Source organism: Sceloporus occidentalis, unplaced genomic scaffold (genome assembly GCF_023333645.1).
Source record: "Sceloporus occidentalis isolate IW3139 unplaced genomic scaffold, rSceOcc1.0.p SCAF_5, whole genome shotgun sequence".
Lineage (NCBI taxonomy): Eukaryota > Metazoa > Chordata > Lepidosauria > Squamata > Phrynosomatidae > Sceloporus > Sceloporus occidentalis.
Window position 1 is genome coordinate 82,478,347 of NW_028316985.1, and position 24,462 is coordinate 82,502,808.

Sequence of the window (24,462 nt, forward strand, 5' to 3'; positions counted from 1 at the left end):
ATTTTAATACCAAAGCCTTAAATTTTGCATATGGTTGTAGAATACATAAAATCATTTTCCAGAAAAAAGTATGTCTCTGTAGAAATAGATGTATTACCAAACAATACTGAATTTTTTTTGGTTGTGGTGATGTCTGCTAAAATAAAAGGGAAAACAGGTTTACATTCACAACTGTTTACTAAACCAAGCAGGGGAAAAACAGATTTAGAAATAAAAACCAAGGCACAAACATCAAATTGAGAATGGCAGTTTAATTCTGTAATGCCACAATACAGATTCTCCTAGTTCATCCATTGCCAGCAACAGACAAACCATATATGTTGGAACTAAACAGCAAATCCACATGTAGGTCATCTGCTGTTTTACAAGTTGAAACAAGTTGTGAAAGACACAATCATTTAATAAAATTACAGCCCAAATAAAAACAACTGAACATGTTTACATAAAGACATAAACATCTTGCCAAGATCCTGAAGGCTAAATATATTTCTTCACTAGGTATAAATGGGAATTCATCAGTCCTGATTGGAATTACTGAACAGCAGAGTTGCAATCAGCTATATTTAGTACCAAGCCCAGGAAGATATATGTACAATCATATTTGAGAAACCATTTTTGAATACTTTTGAGGATCTGAAATCACTAAAAAAAGCCATCAGTTTTCCTGCAAGAAGTAATGTTGCACTCTGCAAGTAGCTCAAGCACCACGTTTGCTCTGACAGCTTAAAAACAAAAAGTTACTTTTTTTCCCAAACACCATTTTACAACAGATCTCAAATTATATGCTTGAAGCTAATACAAAAATACATTTTAATTAAAAAGTACCTAGATAAAACTAGTAAATAAGAACCTAATTTTCATGTTAAAACTTTTATCCAGTCAATGCAAAAGATCATTAGCGTAGCCATATCGTATTTAACTGTGTCTGTTTTTTTATGCTTGTGTCCATCTTTAGCACTTCTCGAATGGCCATTGTGGCATAAGTAGATGGTGGAAGGGAGAACTCCATCTTCAGAGCCTTGTATTTGCCTTCTATAAAAAAAATATCTAGATTAACCAGCATGATAACAACCCATGGCACATTGTTTCAGTTGTTTATACCACTGCCAAGACCTTAATGTTAAACTTCAGAAGGTATCTCACAGCCTGCTTTAAAGATCTGAAAACATACTGGTAATCATGCCTAGAAGCCTCAAGTTTACAAATAGAAAAACTATCCCTAGCTTCATTATTCACATTAAGACACAAAATCTAGGCTGGGATAACTTATCTAGAGAAACGCAGATCCCCATCTGCAGGAATTCCAAAGCCTCATTATCAAGCTAAATCAAGGGAACATATTCTCACCCCGAAACTGATCTCCTAAGTAGGAATTTTCACCTGAGATGAAATGGGAGAGTGGCCATAAGACAGAGGCCCGAAACAGACAGGTAGACGGGGGTGGCTTCCAGTTGCTCTGGGGGTATGGCGTTTACACAAAGCATGCCCCTGGAGCACCTGAAAACTGCCCCAGACCCACGCCAGGGCCACCTAAGGTGGCCCAAATCCATCCTCAAAAGGAGTGAATCCTTTCCTCTCCTATTTGGGGCACCCTCAGGGCCATGATGTGTGTTCACCACAGCCCCAGAGAGATCAGGCTATTAGTGGCTTTTAGCCACTCCTTCTTGTCCATCTGCTTCGGCCCAGAGATGTGCCATCATTCACACACAACTGCTTGCCCACAAAATAACAGCTCTTGGAAGTATTTTAGATGTATTCACATCTTAGATGCACCTTTATGTCAAACTGTAACTGTAGGAGATATACTGTTAAGCCAACTGCAGGAACAGGAGAAATAAATGAAACAGATGCACCCCACGTTAATAAAGCCAGCAACTCTAGCAGAAAGGAAGAAGGGGCAAAGTACTGAGGATCCCCCATAATTTCATCTAAAATGGAGCTGCGTTTCAATAGCAATCTTGCCTCCACCACCTATTTTTCATATTTCCTAAAATATTCAAATTCCCTATTTTTCATATTCCCTAAAACAGATAATCTCTCTCACTCAGCTCTAAGGCATTCTTTCCACAAAGATACTTCCCGTAACATAGCTTAATGTTTAAGAATTTCTGGGAGTGGCAGAAACAAAATGTGAAAATTCAAGTCCAACCATTTTGTATGAACTTTAGAGTTTAACCATTAGATTTGTATGCATACACAATGGAGACATTAAAATACCTTGTTTTACATACTTACCTGTTGCAAGAACTGCAGGTGTTTTTCCTTCCATTTTGTCTAAATCAGTGGTAAATAATGGAATTTTGGGGTCATCGTATGCAACCAACTCCCTTTATAAAAACAGAAGATGAGATTTAAAATGGATTTAGCAACTATGGAAACCATTTGTTGAATGGTTACAGACTTACAAAAATGAAAATCCACACTCTCCTTTTACTATGTTCCTCCCATTATAATTAGAAATTTTACATTCTCATTAAACGGAAAAGAAAGAGAAGGTCTTGTGGCTGGAGGGGGGGGGGGGCTGGTTCTGAAGGTCAAGGAATGAATATAAAGTTTCCTAAAGGCACACATAATTATCTGTGTGGATCTTTGGCCATTATCTTATGCTGTTTACGGTGTTGTCGTGTGCCTTCAAGTTGTTTCCAATTTAAGGTGACACTAAGGCGAACCTACCACAGGGTTTTATCAGGCTGAGAGTGTGCGACTTGCCCAAAGTCACCCAGTGGGTTTCCATAGCCAAGCGTGGAATCAAACCTTGATTTTCAGATTCATAGTCCAGTGCTCAAACCACTAAACCAGATTGGCTGTTTACTTACCAGTTCACATTCTGAGGACGGATGATAATCTTTCGGTATGCTCCTGATAATGAATAGTCTCGAATTTTATGTTTCATGTTATTGATGTCCAGATTGTCTGCAGCTAATATGTCCTTGTAGGCTCCTCCAACTGTCATAAAAAACAACATATAATTATAAAACCTTTATCTTCAGATCTGTTGATCCAAATGCAAAAAAATACTCCTTACATGAAGCCATGCTTATAAACCCAATAAACAGATCATTTATTAGTATAGGTTCAGTTCAGAAAGGCAAAAATAAATGTCTTCCAATCCAGTCTTATCTTAGTATATTGCATCAGAAAGACCCATCAAGTCAAGTAGGTTTAATGTCAAGTGTACATAGGACCACATCTTTTATTTCAATCAATTTAAAATACAAGAGCATATACCTGGCATTGTTGATAATTTTAATGAAATAAAAGTTTGAAAGACAGCACCTACAATCGTTAAAATTGCTTCTACATCAAGTTCCATGTAAATGGACCAGAACACAAGTCAAAGTTTGCCTATCAATCTTGAAATTCCTAAAAAATGTTTGTGATGTCAACCTGAGTGTAAATATCAATTTTGTGCAAATAGAAACCTGAAATCGTGGATGCTGTGGATAAAAAATCCGTGGATGTAGAGGACTGAGTATACAAATCTGGTGACTCTTGTGATCAAATGCATGAATTTGTAAAGAGTAAAAGACAGATAAACAAACTCCTGCTCTTCCATCTTATCAGAGCACAGTGGTTACTGTGGATTCCCAAATGCTACACCAGCAAAGAACAAGCTCTGGCAGGTTCTATGTAGCCAGTAAGGCTGAGAGTGATGCACTGCACATCTGCCATCTAGCTAAAGAATGGAACACCTTGGCATCAGAAGGTTGACCAACCAATGGCAAATTCAACAAAGAAACCATGAATACAATGATTGTGTAAAACAGTTGAGATCTGGACCACCTACAGAGATTCCCAACCTGTTCTATGCTCCATACCCCTAGGGAAAGTTTGATCAATGTTCACACACCCTACAAAAGTAGTAGCACATTTGAAGATGAAGTCTCACATCTAATCTTTGAACCACAGATTGAACCCCATGCAATAATGTTGGTGAACTAAAAAATAAGCTTCTAACTATGGCAGGGTACAGACCGCCAGAAAGAGGCGGCCAGCAGCTGTCTCTCTTTTGCACATAGCCGTGCTGCAGCAACCAAATTGTGCAATGCAGCTACGCAAGAAAAAGGAGTGTGCAGCCGTCTATTCAGCGCTGCACAGCGAGGACACCCTTGTCACATGCGAGGGGAGGGGGGCCCTTGCACATGACGAGCACGTCCTTCAGGGCCCGCCTGTACCAGGTCTATGTGCATAAAATGCAAATCTAAATCAAACAATGAAGATTCTGATTTATTCAGAAAAATTGAGTGATGATTTGTGACTTGTCCTTCAGGGACATAAGTCATTTTGTTGCACCCCCTGGCGGTGTGGGCACCTCAGGCTGGGAACCCCTGCTTTAAAGGTATTCAGAGTAAACACATGATAAAGATTCCATAACTGGGCATTATAGCTGTAGTACCAATCAATGTGGTTCATTCATCTTCCCTTTTTATTGTTTTATATTAAAATATACGATCAATCATAAAATGAAGTGCCTTTTCTAAAGGGACCAATCCTAAGTACTAACAACACTCCCTGTGCTCCAAGAAATGGGTCTATAATCAGGTTCTGACTTCTGAAGTTTCTGAGTTCTTACTTTTATGCTTTGGATAGATAACATCAAAACCAGGCAATGGCATCACAACATCATGGATAGTGTAACTGTCAGCTTCCGATTCTTCTATATAGACAGCAGAACCTAAAAATATGAAAAGATTTTCATGTCATTTACAGCCTCCTAATAATTTATGGCGGTTTTTTTAAAAAGACATTTATTTTCAAAAACTTATCTAGCATGTTATCTTTTTTTTAACTGCTATTTTTATGACATCCTTGAAGAGGAACAAAAATGAAGAGCAATTTCATACATCGTGTATGTTCAAGATGGGGCAGCAAGGCTAGCACATAAGTTCACATGAAAGAGTACAAATCCTAATAGATTTTTAGCTTCAGCTCCATCCCCAAAATGGAGCGGTATAGTTTGTACTATTTCAAGTAGCAGACTAAGGTGTATATATATATCAGCAAATCTATGCCCTAAATCTTAGCTTGCTAAACTGCTGATATGATGGTACTACTCCTCCCTGTAGCTTTTCATGCCACCTGACAACCTGGATTTTCTAGCTCTCCAGAAGGCATATGGGGAGCTGGGGGAGGAGAAGCACACCCCTCTTGATTTTGCTTATGGAAGCTGACTGGATCCCAGCATGTGATTGTACTGAACCAGATTATATACACAGCCCCTGCATGCTTGCCAGAATGTACTAGTCTCCTTCTTTTCCTCTTTCCTAAGCCTGAATAGTGACAGCAACTTCTCACAGGAGAATTCTGTGCAAAGCCTCTTATTCCAGACTTCTCATGGAGAACTCTGAGTATTAAGATCTCATACCTACTTTCAGGGAAGGGAGTGATAAAAGAACAGGGCTTATAGGACTGGTGAGTCATCTGCATTCCACTGCATTCCCATTAACAACATGGATGTAGAACTGGGCATATAGCTAAATGGGGATACAGAAAAATACAAGCTTTTTCTGTTGTAAAGAAAATAATTTTTTGATTGCCTTGGCTAATTTGGCGGTGATTGGGAGCTTGCTCACTATCGATTTTAAGTACTGAGAAGTCAACAGTCTTTACCAAAATACTTTGCACACTCTATGCTTCACACCCTGACATGAATCAATGCTGACAGTTTACCTCCTTTCAGTACAAGATCTCCTGATACAGCTCTGAGGCCATATTCTTCTATTCTCTTGCTCACCATGTTATTCCACACATAACTCTGATAGCTATGAATATACATCAAACGATTATTTCTTGGTATCTGCAGACATTTAAAAAAAATTATTCAACTAAAAGCAACTGCTATGATTCATTTTCTAATGACATCTCAAATTAAAAGGCTGAGTACTATAAAAAATACAGTAGCATGCCAGCTGTGTGATCATTTATTTATTTATGTTTGTATACCACTGTTCCACCAGATGGTTCTCAAGCTGGCTAATAGCATTAGCAACTGTGAAAGCACAATAAAATACAGTAAAACAACGACATGGAAAGTGAAAAAGCAGATGAAAACATCAATAAAAACAAGCAGTTAGAAACAACGGCTACATATTTATATGTCAAGCTATGGGTCAAAGGAGATAGGTAAGGGCCAATGATAGTTAATTTTTATAACAGAATCTAGAAAGATCAAGCCTATATGCTCATAAGTCTTTTACCAGAAAATGTATGTATTCATTTACATGATTTGTATCCCACTTATTAACCAAAGTCCTTAAAGCAACTCAATACAGCAACAGAATATAAGAAATATATTAAAAGCCAAGCACTTAAAATTAAACAAAAAAGAGAGCCAGAAAATAACCCAGTGGCAAGAAAGGCTACTGAGGCTGAAAAGCACGTTGCTGGTGTGTCCTCTTCAATTGCTTGGCCCCTTCCAGACCTCCTTGTCATTCCCATTAGGCACTGGGTGTTCAGTGGCTCTGAAGTGGGGAAGGCTAGTTTACCATTACTTTCCTCTGAAATATAGCCTACAGCACCTGTTATTCTGTGGCAGTCCCCATCCTAGTACTAACCAGGCTCAACTCTGCTTAGCTTCCAAGATCACACAATATGTGGTGCCTTCACAATATGACTCCCCTCCTAGCCAGGGCTTTGAAAAGAACTTCCTGGCCGTTGCAGATTCCCCCAGGCAAAATTCTGAAGCCTCACTCCTGCCCCTCAAGGTGATTTTCAGGCACATTCAGAGCATGTTTCAGGCATGTTCAGAGCTCAGGAAGGCCTTCAAACCATCACCACAAAGACAAACACTTCACACTCACTATGCCAAATGCAGAGACTATATTCTTCAGTCCATACTTTGAAAGTCCCCGAAGCAGTTGTCCTTCCACACATCTTTTCACAGGCAGTTTTTTAAGAGCTGCAGCTGGATCTTTTGTTTTTGCCCACTCTTCTCGGCATTTGACTAAGTAGCCCTTTTCAGCTGCAACAAATGCATTCAAAGTAAGTGCTTTTAACTACATTTTCTTCTTTCTTTTAAAGAATGCTTGAAGAACATAAGAAAAGAAGCACATACATAAGAGTATCTACACACAAAGTTCTAATATCCTACGACAATGAAAAAAATATATTGCAAAACCCAAGGTGTAGTTCCCACTGAAGCCACTAGCATTCTGGGCCTATATGTGTTTATCCACACTAAGCTTGGGCACTGAGTATATTGCATAATATGGGGAGAGGTGGGTTTTTTTTTTTAATAGTACGTCGTTAACATAATCCATAAACCAGGTGTCACATAACAGAATTCCAACCCTCCTCTGGAATACATTGACTAGGTGCAGAAGATGTGGACACAGAAACATCTTCAATGTCCCCTTGTTCTCAGGCCCAGAAGATATTTTGGGACTAGCCTCCTTCCTCCTGAGGGTGTACTTGCCATCCTCATAATCTGAGGATTTTGGTTCTGAGGATACCACCATGTCCCAGTTGCCTCCATGCCATCACAGCCAAAGGATATGAAAGCAAACAAAGCCCTGCTCAGGACAAATGTTTTGTGCTGCTTGTGGGAGGAACTAGAAGCCAAGGAGGACCATGTCCTACTGAAGGCTTGGTGTCAGCCAGTGTGGTAACTCATGGTGTCACTCCCCATTGATCTCTTCCCACACCACACCATAGAATCCTTAGTAATGTTTTTTATACCGATTTATTTATAAATTATAGATCCCTTATATAACTGAAATAATGATAATAGTTGTGACATAAACAACTAGCAAAATTAAATTTATACCTTTAAATTATGATATCATACACACACAATAAATGTGTTTAAAAATACATAGTTTCATGTTGTTAAAGTGAAAATTTGGTAAAATGTGATTTTTTAAAGAATTTTTTTAAAAAATTAATGTTTTAATTTTTTTAAAAAAAATTTTTTTTAATTAAGAACAAAATCAAACCTGAGCCTCTTCTTTCTCTTCCCACTAAGCCTTATCCCACTCACACTCTCTCTTCGCCATTTTAAAGCGATAGAGGCAAATGTCAGAGCCCATTTTTGCCAAAATGCAGATGTCTGAGGAAGAGTGGTGTCACCGCCACTTTTTTTAGGGTGTCTCCTGGTGTGGTTCACACACCCCTAGTGACACAAATGCCTAGGTCATTTGGTGTTCTCTGCAGTGATGGCCACTTCTTTAGTTTAATTTAACTATTACCTCCCCTTGGTCTTGACTGATTTTGATTTAGAAATGTTCTCTGTAGTGGCCATCCGGCAACTTCATCCTGGCACTACCAAACTTTGAATCTGCAGAGCTGGATGTTGAGCCATTTCCTTTTTAACCAGACCAGACTCACAACAGGGACGTAGCCGGGGGGGGGGGGTTCTTGGGGTCCGGGCCCCCCCTTCCGTTAGAAAAATGAATGGTGCGTGCTGCTGCACCGCCGGACCCAAGCCCCAATATAATGGTGACACTTAGTCTGGACTCCCCCCACTTCCTAAAATCCTGGCTACGTCCCTGCTCACAAGATCCAGAAAGTAGGCTTGTTGATTCACCTTTTAAGTAAGGCTGTTCACTGCTTTGGGAACCAGGGCACAACAGTACCCTTAAGGGGGCAAACCTCTATATTTGGGAAGAACTGAAACAGTACAGCAGATGATTGTCCTGAAAACTCTGTTTTGTCCCTTGCTTGCTTTTGGAGATGAATATATATGATGATCCATTATTGGCTAGTTCTTTTATACATTTTTAATTTCTTGTTTTAAATTGATCTTAAATGCTTTTCTCCACTCCTCATGCCTACTTTTCTTTTCCCATCCTAAAGTTTTAAGACAGAGCCTTCTAAAGCTAAATAAAAAAAATGAAATCCTATAACACTAGCTTGTTTACATTCTTAATATTCTAGAATTAAGACACTAAGAAGAAGTGGGTGTGTCATATTTTGAAATCAATTAGGAGTGATATCATCATTAACTTCCGGGAGAGAGAAAAATCCAATTATAAAAATAATTTTAGAAGCTTTCTTCTGCATGCATGCATCCATTTACATTACTGAATGAATTCTAACTTTGCAATGCCCAGTGCTGAATTGGAAAAAAAATTATACTTGCCTCCAGGTCGTGGTTTTAGTATTAAATCCATGACTTCATTCCAATTATTCTGTAGAATAGCTCTAAAAATTAAAGAAACACTGACTTAAAATTGAATGTTAGAAGAAAGCACCTCCAAAGGTGTATCAACACATGTTACAGTATCAGTTAAAGCTAGCAAAGAGAAGGCAGTCCAAAGCTGTATTCCCACTTTGACTTGCTCCAAAGTCAATTGTTACTGAAATGAGCAGAACCAACTTCTATGCAAAACTACTAGATACTGAGCCTTATTTAAAAACATGAGGATTTGGCTACAATCCGTACATTTTGAAAGGCCAACACATTATATATATTTCTGGCCCAAGATATCCTATAGTAAAGCAAGTATGCCTACTCAGAAATAAACCTGAATGGGTTCAATGAGATTCCTCCCAGGTGTATGTAGGATTGCAAGTATTGTAACCTTCTGTTGACGGGGCTTCCCCCTTCCCACCTCCTATGCATGGTACTAAAAAGTTCACCCATGAGGGACTGCATCCCTCAACATAAAAAAGGTTCCCACCCAGAGTTTGAAAAAATGTGGTCAGTAGTATAAGAAACTGGAGACAAGCAGCCACAGGTCAAATATGTGTAACACTAGGTAACCGAGCTTTTCTTGACTCCAACCTTACTCATATCAGCTAATGCCATTTCTTAAAGAGGCAAGAGCTGAAGGAGACTGTTTCACTTTTCAATGGCTCTGTCATTCCATCCTGGGCTCAGCAAGAACAAGGGCTACAGCTGCTCAAAGGATCCTGTTCCTAAAACAAAAGGGAAGGCCTCTGAATGAAGCTAAGGATGTTTAAATTCCATCAACGCTAGTTTATTTTAGTATCACTGCCATTCCAGACAAGATGGTGTACCATTTTAAAACCATATCAAGAATAGAAATAAACAAACTACAAAAGAAGCATTGCTCATTTTCTTTAGATTGAACAAAACGAGAAACAATAAGGTATTCTGCTGAGGAGAAAGGGTAAGATTTCCAGAGGCTATCTATGCAAGAAACAGCTGGTCTAGGATTTGAAGCTGTATCTGCCAGACCCTAAATTCTTATTCCCTGGACTCCTAAGTGCTTTAAGATATCAGAGCATGGAAACAGTACTTCTATGAACTATAACTCCCAGAATCGTCCATGCTGGTTGGGGGAATTTGGAGAGTTGTCCAAGCAAGCAAACTTTTCAGGCTCTCTGGAAACATCTGTGTCATACTCTTTGTCATAATATGCAAAATAAAATCAGGGTACCTTCCAACTTGATATGTAGGAATAGCTGTGGTTCCAAATCTTTGCATCCCATAGTAGTTAATGAATCCAATTTCCTTGAGAGACTGCATGGCTTGCTGAACTTGATCATCAGTTCCTGTTATATTTCTGATGGGAAAAAAATGTTTAAGAAAAATGGAAAAAAATAGGCACACTTTCTACCTTTATCATAAAAAAGTCACAAGCAAACCATAAATAATTATTTTAAGTTCACTGCAATCCTATCCATTCTTAATCAATCGCTTTCTATATATACCCTACCTTTTTTTCAGGACCAGGACTCAAGGTAGCGTAAAAGATAACAGGAAATAAAAGAATAACCAAAATCCACAACAACAGTGATACCTTTATAGGTCTTGCATGGTGTATTTTGTGCTTTTTATTTGCTCCAATAAAGCTATCATTGCTTTGTGGGTTTTGTATTTTGTTGTATTTTGCTGCATAGCCAACATGACTACCACTGATTGTATTTCTTGAATTTGAAGATACTGAATTTAGCTGCAACAGGGCAACCTTTAACAAGAGGAAGCTAATGGAATCAGACTTACTTCTTTGAGATTTCTACCTCCAACCAAGGTAAAACTTTTTCATTTGGACTACAATTGGCAAGTTTTACTTATACTACACCTGACTTTCCCCCCCTGATGTAACAATATAGAGAATTCTTGAGAAATTCAGTGTTCTCTGCCTAAGAAAGAGGCAGTTAGACAGCCTAGATTTCAATGGAAATTACTTTGCAGCTGCTAATGGATTTGAAATTTTATTGCCTGTCTTTTAGTGCCCTTTATCACTGAACCCCCACACAGCCAAAAAGGAGAGTGGCCTGTGCCTGCATTGTTATCCCTCTAGATCAGTGGTTCTCAACCTTCCTAATGCCGCAACCCTTTAATACAGTTCCTCATGTTGTGGTGACCCCCAACCCATAAAATTGCAGTCTGCTGCTCTAGACCATCTTAACTGACAGCAGAAATAACATCTGAAACAAAATGTAGGCATGTGGCTCTTAATCTCATTTTTCTTCTCATATATGATTTTTAACAGCTTTGCCTAATGAAGAAGCCAATGAAGCTTTGAAAGCTTTCATGATATATTTTGTGCTTTTCAGTTGTCCCAATAAAGGTATTACTGTTTTGTGGATTTTGTTGTAGGACAACTAAAAATGAAGGACAACTAAGAATCTTTCTGACACTGTAACCCTCTAAGATCTCTCAGATTTAGTAATGCTCTGGAGAAAGAAGAAGCAGCTCAATATTTATTTGGATGAAAATTCATTGTAATAAAAATCCCATTTGAGAGAGCCCTCTTTCTTTGGAATGCTCCTCATATTAATCCACTGGAAAAATACTGAGTACAAGACATTTATAACAACAAGCACAATATTAAAACATTGCATTTTTACCTGAGAACAACAGTAAAATGATTTCCTTGCAATTCTCCCAACTTCAGTGGATGGTTCTTGTAACTAAAGTTTCCGAGCTTGAAATTCATCAGGCATTTATTTAAGTGTGCCAACCTCTGTGCAGTGATTCTATACCCACACACACACAAAAAAAAGGGCAGGGGGGAGATTCACAAGAAATAGGGTCACTACAGAGAAAAAATAACTGGCTAATTATTAGTGTCCCAATATTGACATCGCATGAAAACAGAACTCAGGAAAAGTTATTTTTTCCAACTACAGCTCCCACATTCCTCCAGCCAACATAACCACTGATCCTGGAAAGTAATTTTTCCAATCTCTGGACTGAATCATGTTTTAACATGGTGAGAACATGCTTTATCAAGCCTTAAAGCAAGCAATAACAATAATAACAACAAATTCAAAAGAAAAATACATGCATGAAAGCAATTGGAAATAGTATGTGTGCTTTTCAAATGGGTGGGGGTCTTCTGTAATAAAACACAGAGCAGAGCCTTGAAACTTCCCCAATCACTGCTTCTATGCTTCCTGCAGGGAAATTCAGCTATCTAAATGGAGCTGCAGCTCTGGAACCTATTAAATCTTGCAGCTGATTGGACTAGCACTGCTTTTCCCTTTGAAAACCCAAGTGCATTTTATATCCAAATGTAGAATTGGATGATGGAGCTTGAAAACATATTCTGTATAGACTGCTATTAGCTCAGCTTGGCAGGCACATAATGGTGTCTGATTGGAGCCTGGGATTCAAAATCTAAAGTCTAATCTAAGACACTACTACTACTAATAATAATAATAATAATAATAAAATTTATTTATGTTTCCCCGCCTCTCCCGATGGATCGAAGCAGGGTTACAGATTAAATAAAAGACAAGTGTTTACATAAAATTCAATTAAAAGCAGCTAAAAACAATAAAATATCCAACATCAGACAATAACAATAGCAGTATTAATATGTAATTAATACATATTCTACTATCTGTAGAAAAGGGGTAAAATTGGACATGCCTGAATCAAACACATTATCTGATTACCTATCTACTGCATTTCATTTTTAAGACCGGCATCAGAACCTTTCCAAATAAAACTTAAAACTGTACAATAAAGTATTTCATCATCATGTCCCAAAAATTTTAAAGAAAAAAAACATGTATTTCAACCACAACAGCCAAGTTTCTTCATCTTGTTTCTACTTACCTAAGAACAGCAATCTCTTGAACTGTAATAGCTCTTTTGTCTTTTGTCCCCATGTAGGAAAATATGTTTGGCTTAACTCTTAAAAACAAACAAGAAAACAAAGCTCATCTCTAGCAAAGCAGCTAGAAAAAAAGTGTAAAAATAACAGTTATTAAATTTGTAAACAAACAGTATTTTATTTTAACGACATACTGCACAAGAGCCAGAGATCAAAGCTAAACATTTTTAAGAGAGCCATAGCAGCAAATTGATCTTGTTGCTTATGTTGGATAATACTAAATTTCATCATGGTGCTGTGTAAGGCCTAGCAAATCATGATGTGCCACAAGAGAATTCATGTTAACCCACCTCCATCTCCTAGAAGAATCCAATTGTGGTCTTCTGCTGGCAGGATCAGGAGGTGGCAATCCTCCTGGACTACCGCCATTATCCAAAACATAGGCTGAGCAGAGGCTCAGAAACTGATTTCTGGGCCATGCTGAGGATTGCAGAGAAACTGTTCTCTAGACAGTGTTTAAAATGTTTCTGCAATTTTTCTATTTGTGCAGCTCACAAGTTATTTCAAATAGTGACTTTAAAAAAAGGAGTCATTCTATCCCTAACATATTGCAACTTTAACCCCAACGAACAAATTTCAAAGTAGGAAACTTTTGAGACTTTACATATGCCAATAGCAATAGCAAGTACATTTCCATATCGCTTAAGCCACAAGCCATTTCTCAGCTTTAAATTTGTTCCCAGCACTAAAAAGTTAACTTACCTTAAAAATTTTGACAGCACATTGATGGCATCCATGGTATCCTTATTTTCTTTGTATAATACAAAGTGGCAGTAACTTCCCCTAGATTTAGGCCAAGAATGTTTTCTTGGATCTTTAAAAGACAAAAATGTTCAAACATATATATTACAGGAATTATGAAACAGTTCATTCTTTTCCACTGATGAATTTTGCAACTCTATTTTTTTTCCACCAGCCAATGCCTTCTTCAGTACGAGAGAAAAATATTGCACGTTCATTCCTTTATTCTACTGAATTCTCATCAGCAATCTATTTGCTGTCTCTTACAACATTTAATAGTGCCACCATAATGCCACATACTCCTCTCACAAAATGGTAGCGGGCAAAAGAAATTGTTGCCCTCTCAAGAGGCAAGACTATTGTAGGTTGTTCAAACACAGTTATGTCAGGAGAAAGACTTGCACGAAATAAAATATTATCATTTGAAAATTATCATTGTATTGGTTATTCTCAGAAAAAGTACACACATTATTAATACATATTATAAAGAAATATTACTGTGTATTATAAGACTGTTCTTGTTACCAGGTATTTTTATTGTTGATCTGCAGTGGCTAGTGCACTGTAAATGGATGAATGTGTGCGTGTGTGTGTATTCAGCTTCCAAGTTTTCTGTTAAATTGACTGGATGGCTCTCAACAAAGTACTGGATTGGTTAATACATAAAGCCAAACCATGATTTGGCATCACTTAGCATGACCAAGTTTCAGGCATACATACCTCTTCCTTCCCATCACTCCATTTTAGGTAGTTACTTCATGATATGTGACAATACTCAGAAATTCAGTAGACTAGAGGATGGGAGGACAGAGTGCAGAAGTACAACAACTGCTCTTAAGAGCACCAGATCATGGTTTGGTATTACATATGAACTACCTCATCTCTCTTACTCAGCCAAACTTAAACATGAGATAAAACATTTTCAAAAGGAGCCAGCTATAAGTGAGAAGTGACAACAGTTTTTGTCATATGAGGACTGAAGCTATGATCCTGTTCTTAAGGATGTTTGAAGTCTGTTGGCTTCATTAGCATTGGCTAAATGTGGTCAATACAACTAAAAGGCAAAACAGACCACTCCCAAGATGCATTGAGGCCACAGCAACTGCATGTCGCGGTCACAACCCACCTTTTTGCCGGTTGAAAAAGGAGTGGAAAACAGCTGCTACTTTTTGCACCGGCAAAAAGCTGGCTTTTCTGCCCTGCCACAGTGGGAAGCCAGCTTTAACGTGCTCTGGTGGCAGGCGGTGTCTAAACACCATGGTGCCGGGGCACCTGGAAACCACCCCCATGTAAATGGATGGGAGGCTTCTGGGAGGCTTGGGAGCATACAACATATAAAAGCCATGCTCTCACGCCACCCGGAAGGCAACGCAAAAGGGCCGTCTGTTTCGACCCTAAGTAACAGACAGAAACCACACGGAAACTACAGATGGACTGTGAAAATGTGTTCACAATCAAACCATCATTAATGTGTTACTTTTAGATGTTTCCTTTTGCTTTGAACTCTTATTACTCTCCTATAATTATTATTATCATTATTATTTGTCATATTATGTTCCAGATGTAGAAATTGATGTTTTGTATTGAGAATCATGTGAGTAGGGGTTACAATTATGAACAAAAAAAAAAAACTATCATCTGTAAAGATGCAGAATTAAGATTAACTCCAAATTACTTTGGTTTAACTATACTGTAAAATACATTCTTAATATCAATAAGGCTTTCCATATTAAGATTATGAGGACTAATATATTTATTTATTACAGACAATATCTTTGTCTTAAATTTAATCCTCAAACTGCAACTGATCACTTTTTGTTTTGCTGAGTTTAAATCCAAAGCAAACTTATCAAAAGAAAAACCCAGTGAAACTGGAAATTACTCCTGGATAAATATCAACAGGAATGGGCTACAGCCATATTTATTTCTGTTACCTTTCTCATTTCCCCCCCATGCTATTTAGCTGGTCTGAATTATAGTCATTTGATTGGCATTTCATTTTCTCCTAACATGAAATGCCAACATCTCTTACCTGTTGAAGTTCTGACCTCTGTTCATACGCATAGGATAAAGAGCATAAGAAAGCAATGTTTTATTTTATTTATTTTAAAGGTATCAAAGTGCTTTGTATGGGAGCATGCAAGTTAATCATTTATATGTTGCAGATGTCTGGAGCATTCAACTGTTAATGTGACAACTGACATCTATTTAGACAACTGTGCAATGGAATCGTGCAGAGGGAATAAGTGAATGAATGGAAGGTTCCAGATTAACACGCAGTAATCTATATCGAGGGCAGCATTGCAGAGAACTCTTAAAAAAAACAAGTATGATTAAGTGTTCCATGTGTTTAGAACAGAAGCACCTTGTAATTCCTCATTTTAAATCTGAATGAGCCTAATTAATTGGGATTTAAGGGTTAGAACAAGGGACCACCAGTTACCGGTACAAAATATGTTGAACATGCAAATGCTTCCGCTTGAAAAAATTTGTTCATATGCACTGAACAACACACTTGCAAATTCATCTGTACTACACATATAAGAGCAGGATAAGAGAATATTCAAATATCTAAAGGAGCGCTGCCTGACTTTTTATAGCATCATCTGTCCTAAGGTTAAGCATGCATTTTTCTCCAACAGTTGAACAGGGAAAGGGAGAAAGAGAGCAAGCGCAGTTTATTTTGCACCTGAAAACATGCATGTTCCATGCACAATGCATGCAAACATTAATAGTCTTTATATAGTCAGTGCAATTCACATTACATTTTAACCAGACCCTTAACATCTGGTTAAAATGTTTAACCTGAAAGAGATAGTTGAACCTACAAGTTCTCATTCTTTAAAAAGTTTAGCAAGGAAACAGAATACAGGACAGAGTCCTACATATTAATTCCATTGAGGTTGAAATTAAAGCCAGTACAAACTAGGATTGCCAAGATTCTTGTTTTGTTTTGTGTTTTTAACAGCTTTAGTTCAAATGATTGAAGATTCTTCTCAAGACTTTAGAAAATTTATTTTTTTGTGACTACAGTTCCTAGAATTCTCCAGCCAGTATATACAGTAGTTGTAGTCTGAAAACAGGAATTTTTGCATGTTCTGCTTTTCACAGAATGGAGAAAATCATAACCTACTGACTGATGCTAATGAGCTAATGTTAAAAGAACAAATAGCAGGTGAGAACAATTTTTTGGTCACATGCTGTGGAAAACTTCAGATACATTGTCATGGAAGATGGCCCAACCCAGCTAGAAGAGAAATTACTTCTGTCATGAATGGTGAAAACTCAGAGCAAACAGAAACTGGCCGAATGAATCACATCCTGACACTATATACCAAGAGACCATCTATGGGTCTTCCTCCAGATGCCCCACATATTATTGCTAAAGTATTAGTAATATATGTATGTCAAATGTTTGCTCACTGAAGCAGAGAGACTGGTATCAGATTAAAATGGTGGGTTTGCTTCCAGAGGGTTGGTTGACAAGGCTGCAGCAGAGAGAGATATGAGAAGCAGGGCCACTCCTGAAAGATCAGTAACACTGGCTTTCTCTTCTCAACAACCTATTTCTATCCTACCAGTCAATACAAGAGCTATTATTTAATATTAAGAATTGGTACTTATTTCTTTTTTTCTATTTACCCTCCTCATCCCTCTTTTTCCTTTGGTATCCTGATAGTAATCTAGTCTGGGAGCCTTTGTCAGAAATGACTTGAAGGCACACACAATAACAACAAAACTTAAATCTTGTTGCATCTAATCAATGTTTGCTGGACTGCAGTACTTTACAGGAGTTATGCAAGTCAGACACACAAGATTTTTCCATCTTTCTTTGTAAAGGGTATGCATTTCTAAGCTACGCAGGTCAGTAGTTCTCAATATTTGGTCTTGTAGATGTTTTGGATATCAGCTCCCAGGGGCTGTAGCCTTTTGCAATGAGTTGACTCTCTCACAGATATCTTTCATTGGACCGTAATGGAACAGGCTCAGACAAGTGTATGTTAACTATGCACGTATACACCTTTTTTGTACAAACATATGTTGAAATGTTCCTATTTCCATCACACAATGATGGATTTGCACCTCTGTCTTTCACAAAACAGCGACATTTCTTCCACAGCCATGGAGAAACAGGATTACAGCCTCGGTGCACAAGGTATTTTTTTTAAAAATGTGTACAGGGATTTTGATTACATTCCAGAACCTCCTAGTATCCTATCAACAGAGCCAACCTCTACAATCAGTCCTTCACAAACACAGGCTTTGAAGAGTCAGGCATACTTTTCAGCTCAGTACAACAGAAAGCCACTTCCATTTTACAGGTTTCAGGTAATACCAATACTCAAACTCACTTGCCAATGCCTTTTTCCCAGCTGCATGATAAGCAACAATGTATTTTTTCCCATCACGATCTTCTGTTTTAGTTTCTAATCCTGGAAACAGAGACTTCACAGCTTGGTGTATGACTGTCCTTTTTTCCTTAGTGTCTTCAATGACCTAACAGCAGCATAGTAAACAAATATATATAGAAAATAGTGAACCATCTGGCAATTACCTTTTGTCTTTGTAAAAATTAAGTGCCTACTGTGCTTGAAAAATAGAGGTGGAAATTCTGATACAAAGACCAAGTGGGTAGTACTCAAAAGCTGAGCTCACTTGGCGTATATGATTACCCATCACCAACTATTTCCTGATTGGCTTACAAGGCAATGCTAAATAAAATGCTCAAGGTATACAAAATGACATAATTAAAGTGAAACTGAAAAATGCAGTATAAAAATGCTTCTGTTAATAAAGACAGGATAAAACACTAGGACTTTGGATTAAACTATAAAAGCCCAAGGACTGGTTAAAGCAATAGCTATCAATTTTTGGTACACCATGTTGGCATTCAACTCCCAGAATTCCTGACCATTCACCATGTTGGCTGGGGTTTCTGACAAGATAATAATAATAATAATAATAATAATAATAATAATATTCCCCTTAATCTCTAGGAATCCAAGTGGATTACAAGAGTAAAGCAAAATGCAGTTAAAAGAGAATACATTAAAAATTCCAAGATCCCCCCCCTCGGTCATAAAAAACATAATTAAATGCTAAAAGGAGATTAAATCTTTTAGCTAAAAGGATAAAACAACTACTTTAGAGAACCACTACTTTGAAGAGTCTACATGATTTTTTTTAAAAATGTGCATCTGGGACTGGAAAAATATACACAGGAGGAACCAGGTGTAATATAAAGTCACTTGTCTCACTTTGCTTCCTCAGCACATGCACACAGTATTCAATCACCTTCCAGATCACAGTATCCCCTGTTGTTTTCTGATGTGAAAAATCTAAGCTGCAGAGCTTGGAAAAGTTATTTTGGACTATAAAGCCCAAGCTCTCCCAGGCAGCATAACCACTTCCCATGGTGGCCAAGAGATTCTAAGAGTTCTAGTCCAAAAATGTAACTTTCCCAAGCTGAGCTGAGTAGTGCAAGTGGTATAACCTATTAGCAATTTTGCAATTCCTTGCATCTTAAAAGAAAAAAATAAGATACCACAGAGGAAGCTAGGACAAACTGCTTTTTTTTTAATTGCAGCACCCATCATTTCCCTGCCAGTTTGGTCACTAGACATGTTGGCTGGCTGATTCTGGGAACTACAATGCCCCCAGTACATTTTCCAAAGCATTTCACTGACATGCTAACCTGTATAGGAATTTTTTTCCCCACTTTACATGGAAGAGGATTCTCTTATTGTAGCTCCGCTCTGCAGCCTGAAATGGTACAATCCAGTAAAGAGGCTTACACCTAAGTGAGAGTTGTTTCATTTCACTACTACAACAATTGGGAGCTGGAAATCTTTTTTTTAAAAGTGGAAAATCAAATTCAGCTTTCCTGCTACTATGTAATTCTTCTAACAGAGATGATAGTTTTAATCCTATTTGCATAATCAATTAAAATAGTCAGGAGACCAATACAAAGAACACAAGCATCACCCCAAGTTGCACTGAAGCAAGCAGGAAGGTAAATTTCTAAATACAGAAGATCTACTCCTGTGTTCAATTCTATTCATATAGTTTATTAAAGTAATATCAAAACACACTGCAGAAATATTCCGTTTGAGACTGCTTTAACTGCCCTGGCTCAGTGCTAGGGAACCTGGGAATTGTGGTTTATTGTGGCTTATATTGTGGCACCAGAGCTCTCTGACCAAGAGGGCTAAATGTTTCACAAAACTACAGTTCCCAAAATTCCCTAGTATTGAGCCAGGGCAGTTAAAGTGGTTTAAAACTGGATTGCTTCTGCAGTGTGTTTTGGAACAGTGACAGCTTTTTCCTATATTTATGAAAATGGTTGAAACATTTTTATATCAGGCTTGCATCCACTGTGTGTGTGTTGTGTACCTTCAAGTCATTTCTGACTTATGATGACCCTAAGGTGAACCTATCACAGGGCTTTCTTGGCATGTTTCTTCAGAGGGGGTTTGCCATTGCCATCCTCTGAGGGTGAGAGAGAGTGACTTGCCCAAGGTCACCCAGTGGGGTTTCATGGCTGAGCAAATGCATGATCATGAAACACCACCCAAAACAATCTGGTCCTAGCACATCCGATTTTGCCAGACATTAATTTGGTTATTCATTTCTTATATGCTAATGTCAATTTACCTCAATGGAAACACTGCCTTCTTTATTTTTAAAAAGCTGCAGTTCTTCTAGCCGCTGCTTGTCCTCAGCTGATAACACTGTAAAAATCTCTTCAGAAGCATCCTAATAGATACAGTAAAACATAGTAAGAGGTAAATAAAAATCTAAACGTGTTGTAATATATTAATGTAGTTTTAACAATAGTCTTCTGCCCGATTTATTATTAAAATATGCAAAAAAACCTTACCTCCTCATCTACTGGCACAGAGAAGTCATCTAAATGAATGATATGCCCATCTTTTGCTATTTCATGCACAACAAAATCTGAATATCTAGGAGGAGACAAGATAGGTCAGTCATCACAGAACACTATAAAAATTTCCAACACTGTCACAATGTCTCAGTCTATCCTTCCTCACAGAGTTGCTGAGGAGATACAAAAGGGGAGGAGAACTGCACATATTTCTTTGAGGTTCCTGGAGAATAAGTATAATAAAAATTTAACAAATAATAAGGCCATGGAGAAGGACACATCATAACACATAGCAGCATCTCCTTAACACACAGAAAGCACATAGGCAAAGGTATTCCAGTGTTCATTTTTTCATAGCACTCTGTATGTACATGGTGCTTTGAAAAAAATAATAGGGAAAGGAGATGCAGGCCCAGATCTTGAAATGCAGAACACAACATAAATATTCCACAAATGCAACCACACTATATTAGTCCTCTCAAACCTCCCATCAACTCACTATTTAGCTGCTGTAGCTTCCCACAGTTATTTAATGGGGACTGGAGAAGCAGGGGGATAGAAGAAGCATCTGGCTCTGTCCCCATAGCCAAACACAGAATGACATGAACATCTGGGAAGATCCACAAGGATCCTCTGGAGGACATTGGTAGATGATTTCGTCATTCTGTATCTGGCTAGGGGGACACAACCACACACCTCTCCTATCAGCCACGCTTTCTGCCAGCTACTGAATGGCCATGGGGGGCTGCAGTGGTTAAACAGTGGATGGGGAAGGCCTTGGTTATTGTGGAAGAAAAGAATACCAACCTCTGCAAGAACCAAAAAGAGGCATATGCGGATATATGCTAGAGTTACACTGCAGATGTCACTAACAGGATGCCAGCCAGTGTCTGTCTCATTTCAGCTTGAAAGTGAGCATATATATGTACACAAACATTTAAAAGCTGTGGATAGAAAGTAAGGTTAAGCTAAACATTTCACACAAGAGATGTGTTTTGAGGAGGCATATGACACTAAGATTACAGTGTTCCTTTGAAGGAAATCCCACCAAAACTGATGTAACACATTTTCAAGAGAACCCAATTATGACAGGACTACAAACAAAAGATAACAAGTGGAGTATAGCTAGCTAATTCTGCGTCTCATGTCAGACACAGAGCCACATTCCAAATGAAACAGTAAAATTCATTTCAGCCAGCCAATACTTATATTGAGATGTAAGACTCAATAGTTACCTCTCTTTTAATATTCCAGAAAAGCCCTTGTGAGCGCTAACAAATTTTGTTATCCCAACATCTATCTCAGTCAGTCCATGCTTCATCATGTCTGCAAAGCTCTCTGGGTCTCCTTCTCCATCACTTCCTTCCAGCTTTTCTTCACCATCTTGATCTTCACTCTCCTCATTCAGGACCATTACATTTTCTGAATCCTCAAGTACAGGTTTCACAGGCTCTTTTGCCACAGCTTCAGTCTTCTGGTCAGAATTCACTTTTTCCTGCAGTGGATCTTCTGAGACCTTCTGCCTTTTAATTTCCTCTGCATTAGCCTCTTTATCATCAGAAAGAGGACGCTTCAGGACTGTGTTATCCGTTTCCATTTTTAGAGCAAAAATGTGGTAGCGAGTCCTGCAGCGGAGTGAGAAGACACACATTTCAGCACAATGACTAAATTTCCCATGCTTTCACACTGTCAGGGGCTGTCTCTAAGAAATATTTAAAACTCAACCAAAACAAATGTATGCAAAAGGATCTTCTAGTACCTTTGAAACTGACAGAAAGATGTTGGTAGCATAAGCTTTCCTAGACCAAAAGTGCATCTGCAGTGCAGAAATAATGCAGTTTGACACTTTTTTAACTGCCATGGCTTAATGCTACATAATTCTAGGAACTGTCGTTCTGTGAGATATTTAGCCTTGTCTGTGCCACAACAAACTACAATTCCCAAAATTCTACAGCATTGAGCCATATCAGTTAAAGCGGTATCAAACTGGATTATTTCAGCAGTGTGGATGCAGCGTTAACCTTTTCTTTTGGTATTTCTTCCTGATATTTTTCAACAGTATTTGCATCTGGCACTGAAAGGATATTTACAAGGATACCTTTTTTTTTGGCTTAACATCATAAAAAAACTATCTTGCCTCCTCCTTTTTATTTCCAGGCCACAGACAAAATGTTCTCCTGCCTTTTTCGTCTTCTCCTTACATCCAGCATTCATCTAAGTAATCAAAAAAGGTAAACCTCTTCCAGCATCTCAGAACTAACACAGCTATATCTTTGAATTCTGGAGGCCAGGGTTCAGATCCCAGCAGGGCCATGAAACCCAACCCTGGGCGAGCCACACTCTCTCAGCCTCAGGAAGACCAAGGCAACCCCAACTCTGAACCAATCTTGCCCAGAAAAAAACAAAACAAAAACATAATAGGGTTGCCATAAGTCGGAAGCAACAAGAACTCAAAGAAGAACTTGACAGTCAATTATTGTATTTTATGGATGATTTTAGTGTTAGCCGCATCAACCTTCTGGAGAAGCAGGATTTATAACAACTGTGGGTGTGTGGGTGTGTTTTGTGTGTGTAGTGATGGTGGTGAGGGATGCCTACTAGGGTGAAAGAGAAGCCTTCCCCCTCCGTCTTTCGTAGAATCATAGTTGGAAGAGACCACAAACACCATCCAGTCTAATCCCATTGTGCCATGCAGGAACTCTCCATCAAAGCATCCCCATTGACAGATGGCCATCCAGCCTCTGTTTAAAGACCTCCAAGGAAGGAGGCTCCACCACTCTCCAAAGTAGTATGTCCCACTATCGAACTGCTCTTACTGTCAGGAAGTTCCTCCTAATGTTGAGGTGGAACCTCTTTTCCTATCGCTGGCATCCATTGTTCATATTGATTTGAACATTGCTCCGTATTCATTGTCCAATATTCACTTGAATATGGCTGTAACTGCCTCTCCCCTGTTTTAATAAATGTTTTAACAATCGTCTAACAATTTGATTATATTTTATTGTGGATGGGAGGGTTTGGGATATACAGAAACTTGCGGTTATTGTATTTTATGGATTTTTAAATGTAAGCCGCTTCGATCGTTTGGAGAAGTGGGATACAAATAAACTTTTACTATTACACTTGTCCCTCCATATTCGCTAGAGTTAGGGGCACAAGGCCCCCATGAACATGGAAAAACCACAAATAACAAAAAAACCACGTTTTTACCGGAGAGGACACCTCTCTAGGGATCTCTAGGTCCTCCAGTGCAACTCTGTGGTCAAAATATGTCATACATTGACCATACAAGTGCACTGGAAGAGCTACAAAGGCCTAGTAGAGCATTCTCTCTAGGTCTTTTCAGTGCAGCTTTTAGTTAAAGTTGACCATAGAGTTGCACTGGAGGACCTAGATATTCCTAGAGAGAACATATTAATCAAATCTGCAAATAATCCAATCCTCAAATATGGAGGGATCAGTGTATTATTATTATTATTATTATTATGGGTCCTAGTCTCTGGAGCAGCAGAAAACAAGTTTGCTCCCTCCTCAATATGACATCCCTTCAAGTATTTAAACAGGGCTATCCTATCACCTCTTAAGCTTCTCTTCTCCAGGCTAAACATCCCCAGCTCCCTAAGTCTTTCCTTATAGGGCCTTATGGTTTCCAGACCCTGCACCATCTCTGTCCCAAACCCCAGCCAAAGCACTTACCCCAAGGCAAGGCCCAGCTGCCCTCTTGGGAAGAGAAGAGACGAGGAGGCAGAGAAGCATGGAGGCTCAGCCACGAAGGAGGCGGGCAGAGGGAAGGAAGGGGAG

The 24,462-nt window shown here is 38.5% G+C and overlaps 1 protein-coding gene across 2 annotated transcripts; it reads right to left on the reverse strand.

Moving 5' to 3' along the window:
• Nucleotides 1-231: 231 nt before the first annotated feature.
• On the reverse strand, nucleotides 232-24,462 carry LOC149312401 (pseudouridylate synthase 7 homolog). Of its 2 annotated transcripts, XM_089524549.1 has the most exons (17): nucleotides 24,358-24,462; nucleotides 21,897-22,286; nucleotides 20,656-20,740; nucleotides 20,430-20,531; nucleotides 18,128-18,272; nucleotides 15,808-15,825; nucleotides 13,737-13,848; nucleotides 12,977-13,054; nucleotides 11,761-11,889; nucleotides 10,344-10,469; nucleotides 9,080-9,141; nucleotides 6,801-6,961; nucleotides 5,671-5,797; nucleotides 4,574-4,675; nucleotides 2,817-2,946; nucleotides 2,236-2,327; nucleotides 232-1,032 (listed from the first exon to the last, which is right to left on the reverse strand). In XM_089524549.1, the coding sequence occupies exons 2-17, from the start codon at nucleotides 22,256-22,258 to the stop codon at nucleotides 896-898; spliced, it is 1,968 nt and encodes a 655-aa protein (XP_089380675.1). In that variant the 5' UTR covers nucleotides 22,259-22,286; nucleotides 24,358-24,462; the 3' UTR covers nucleotides 232-895. The 2 variants fall into 2 exon arrangements, with proteins under 2 accessions (XP_089380675.1, XP_089380674.1); XM_089524548.1 differs by lacking the exon at nucleotides 15,808-15,825 and having other exon boundaries at nucleotides 24,358-24,423.

Coding starts and splice junctions, on each gene's coding strand:
- LOC149312401 (XM_089524549.1), bottom strand. CDS start 22,258: ATGGAAACGGATAACACAGTCCTGAAGCGTCCTCTTTCTGATGATAAA. Junction 11,890..12,976: donor CAAGAGATTGCTGTTCTTAG/GTAAGTAGAAAC, acceptor GTGTGGGTATAG/AATCACTGCACAGAGGTTGG. Junction 5,798..6,800: donor TAGTCTCTGCATTTGGCATA/GTGAGTGTGAAG, acceptor AAATGTCTGCAG/ATACCAAGAAATAATCGTTT.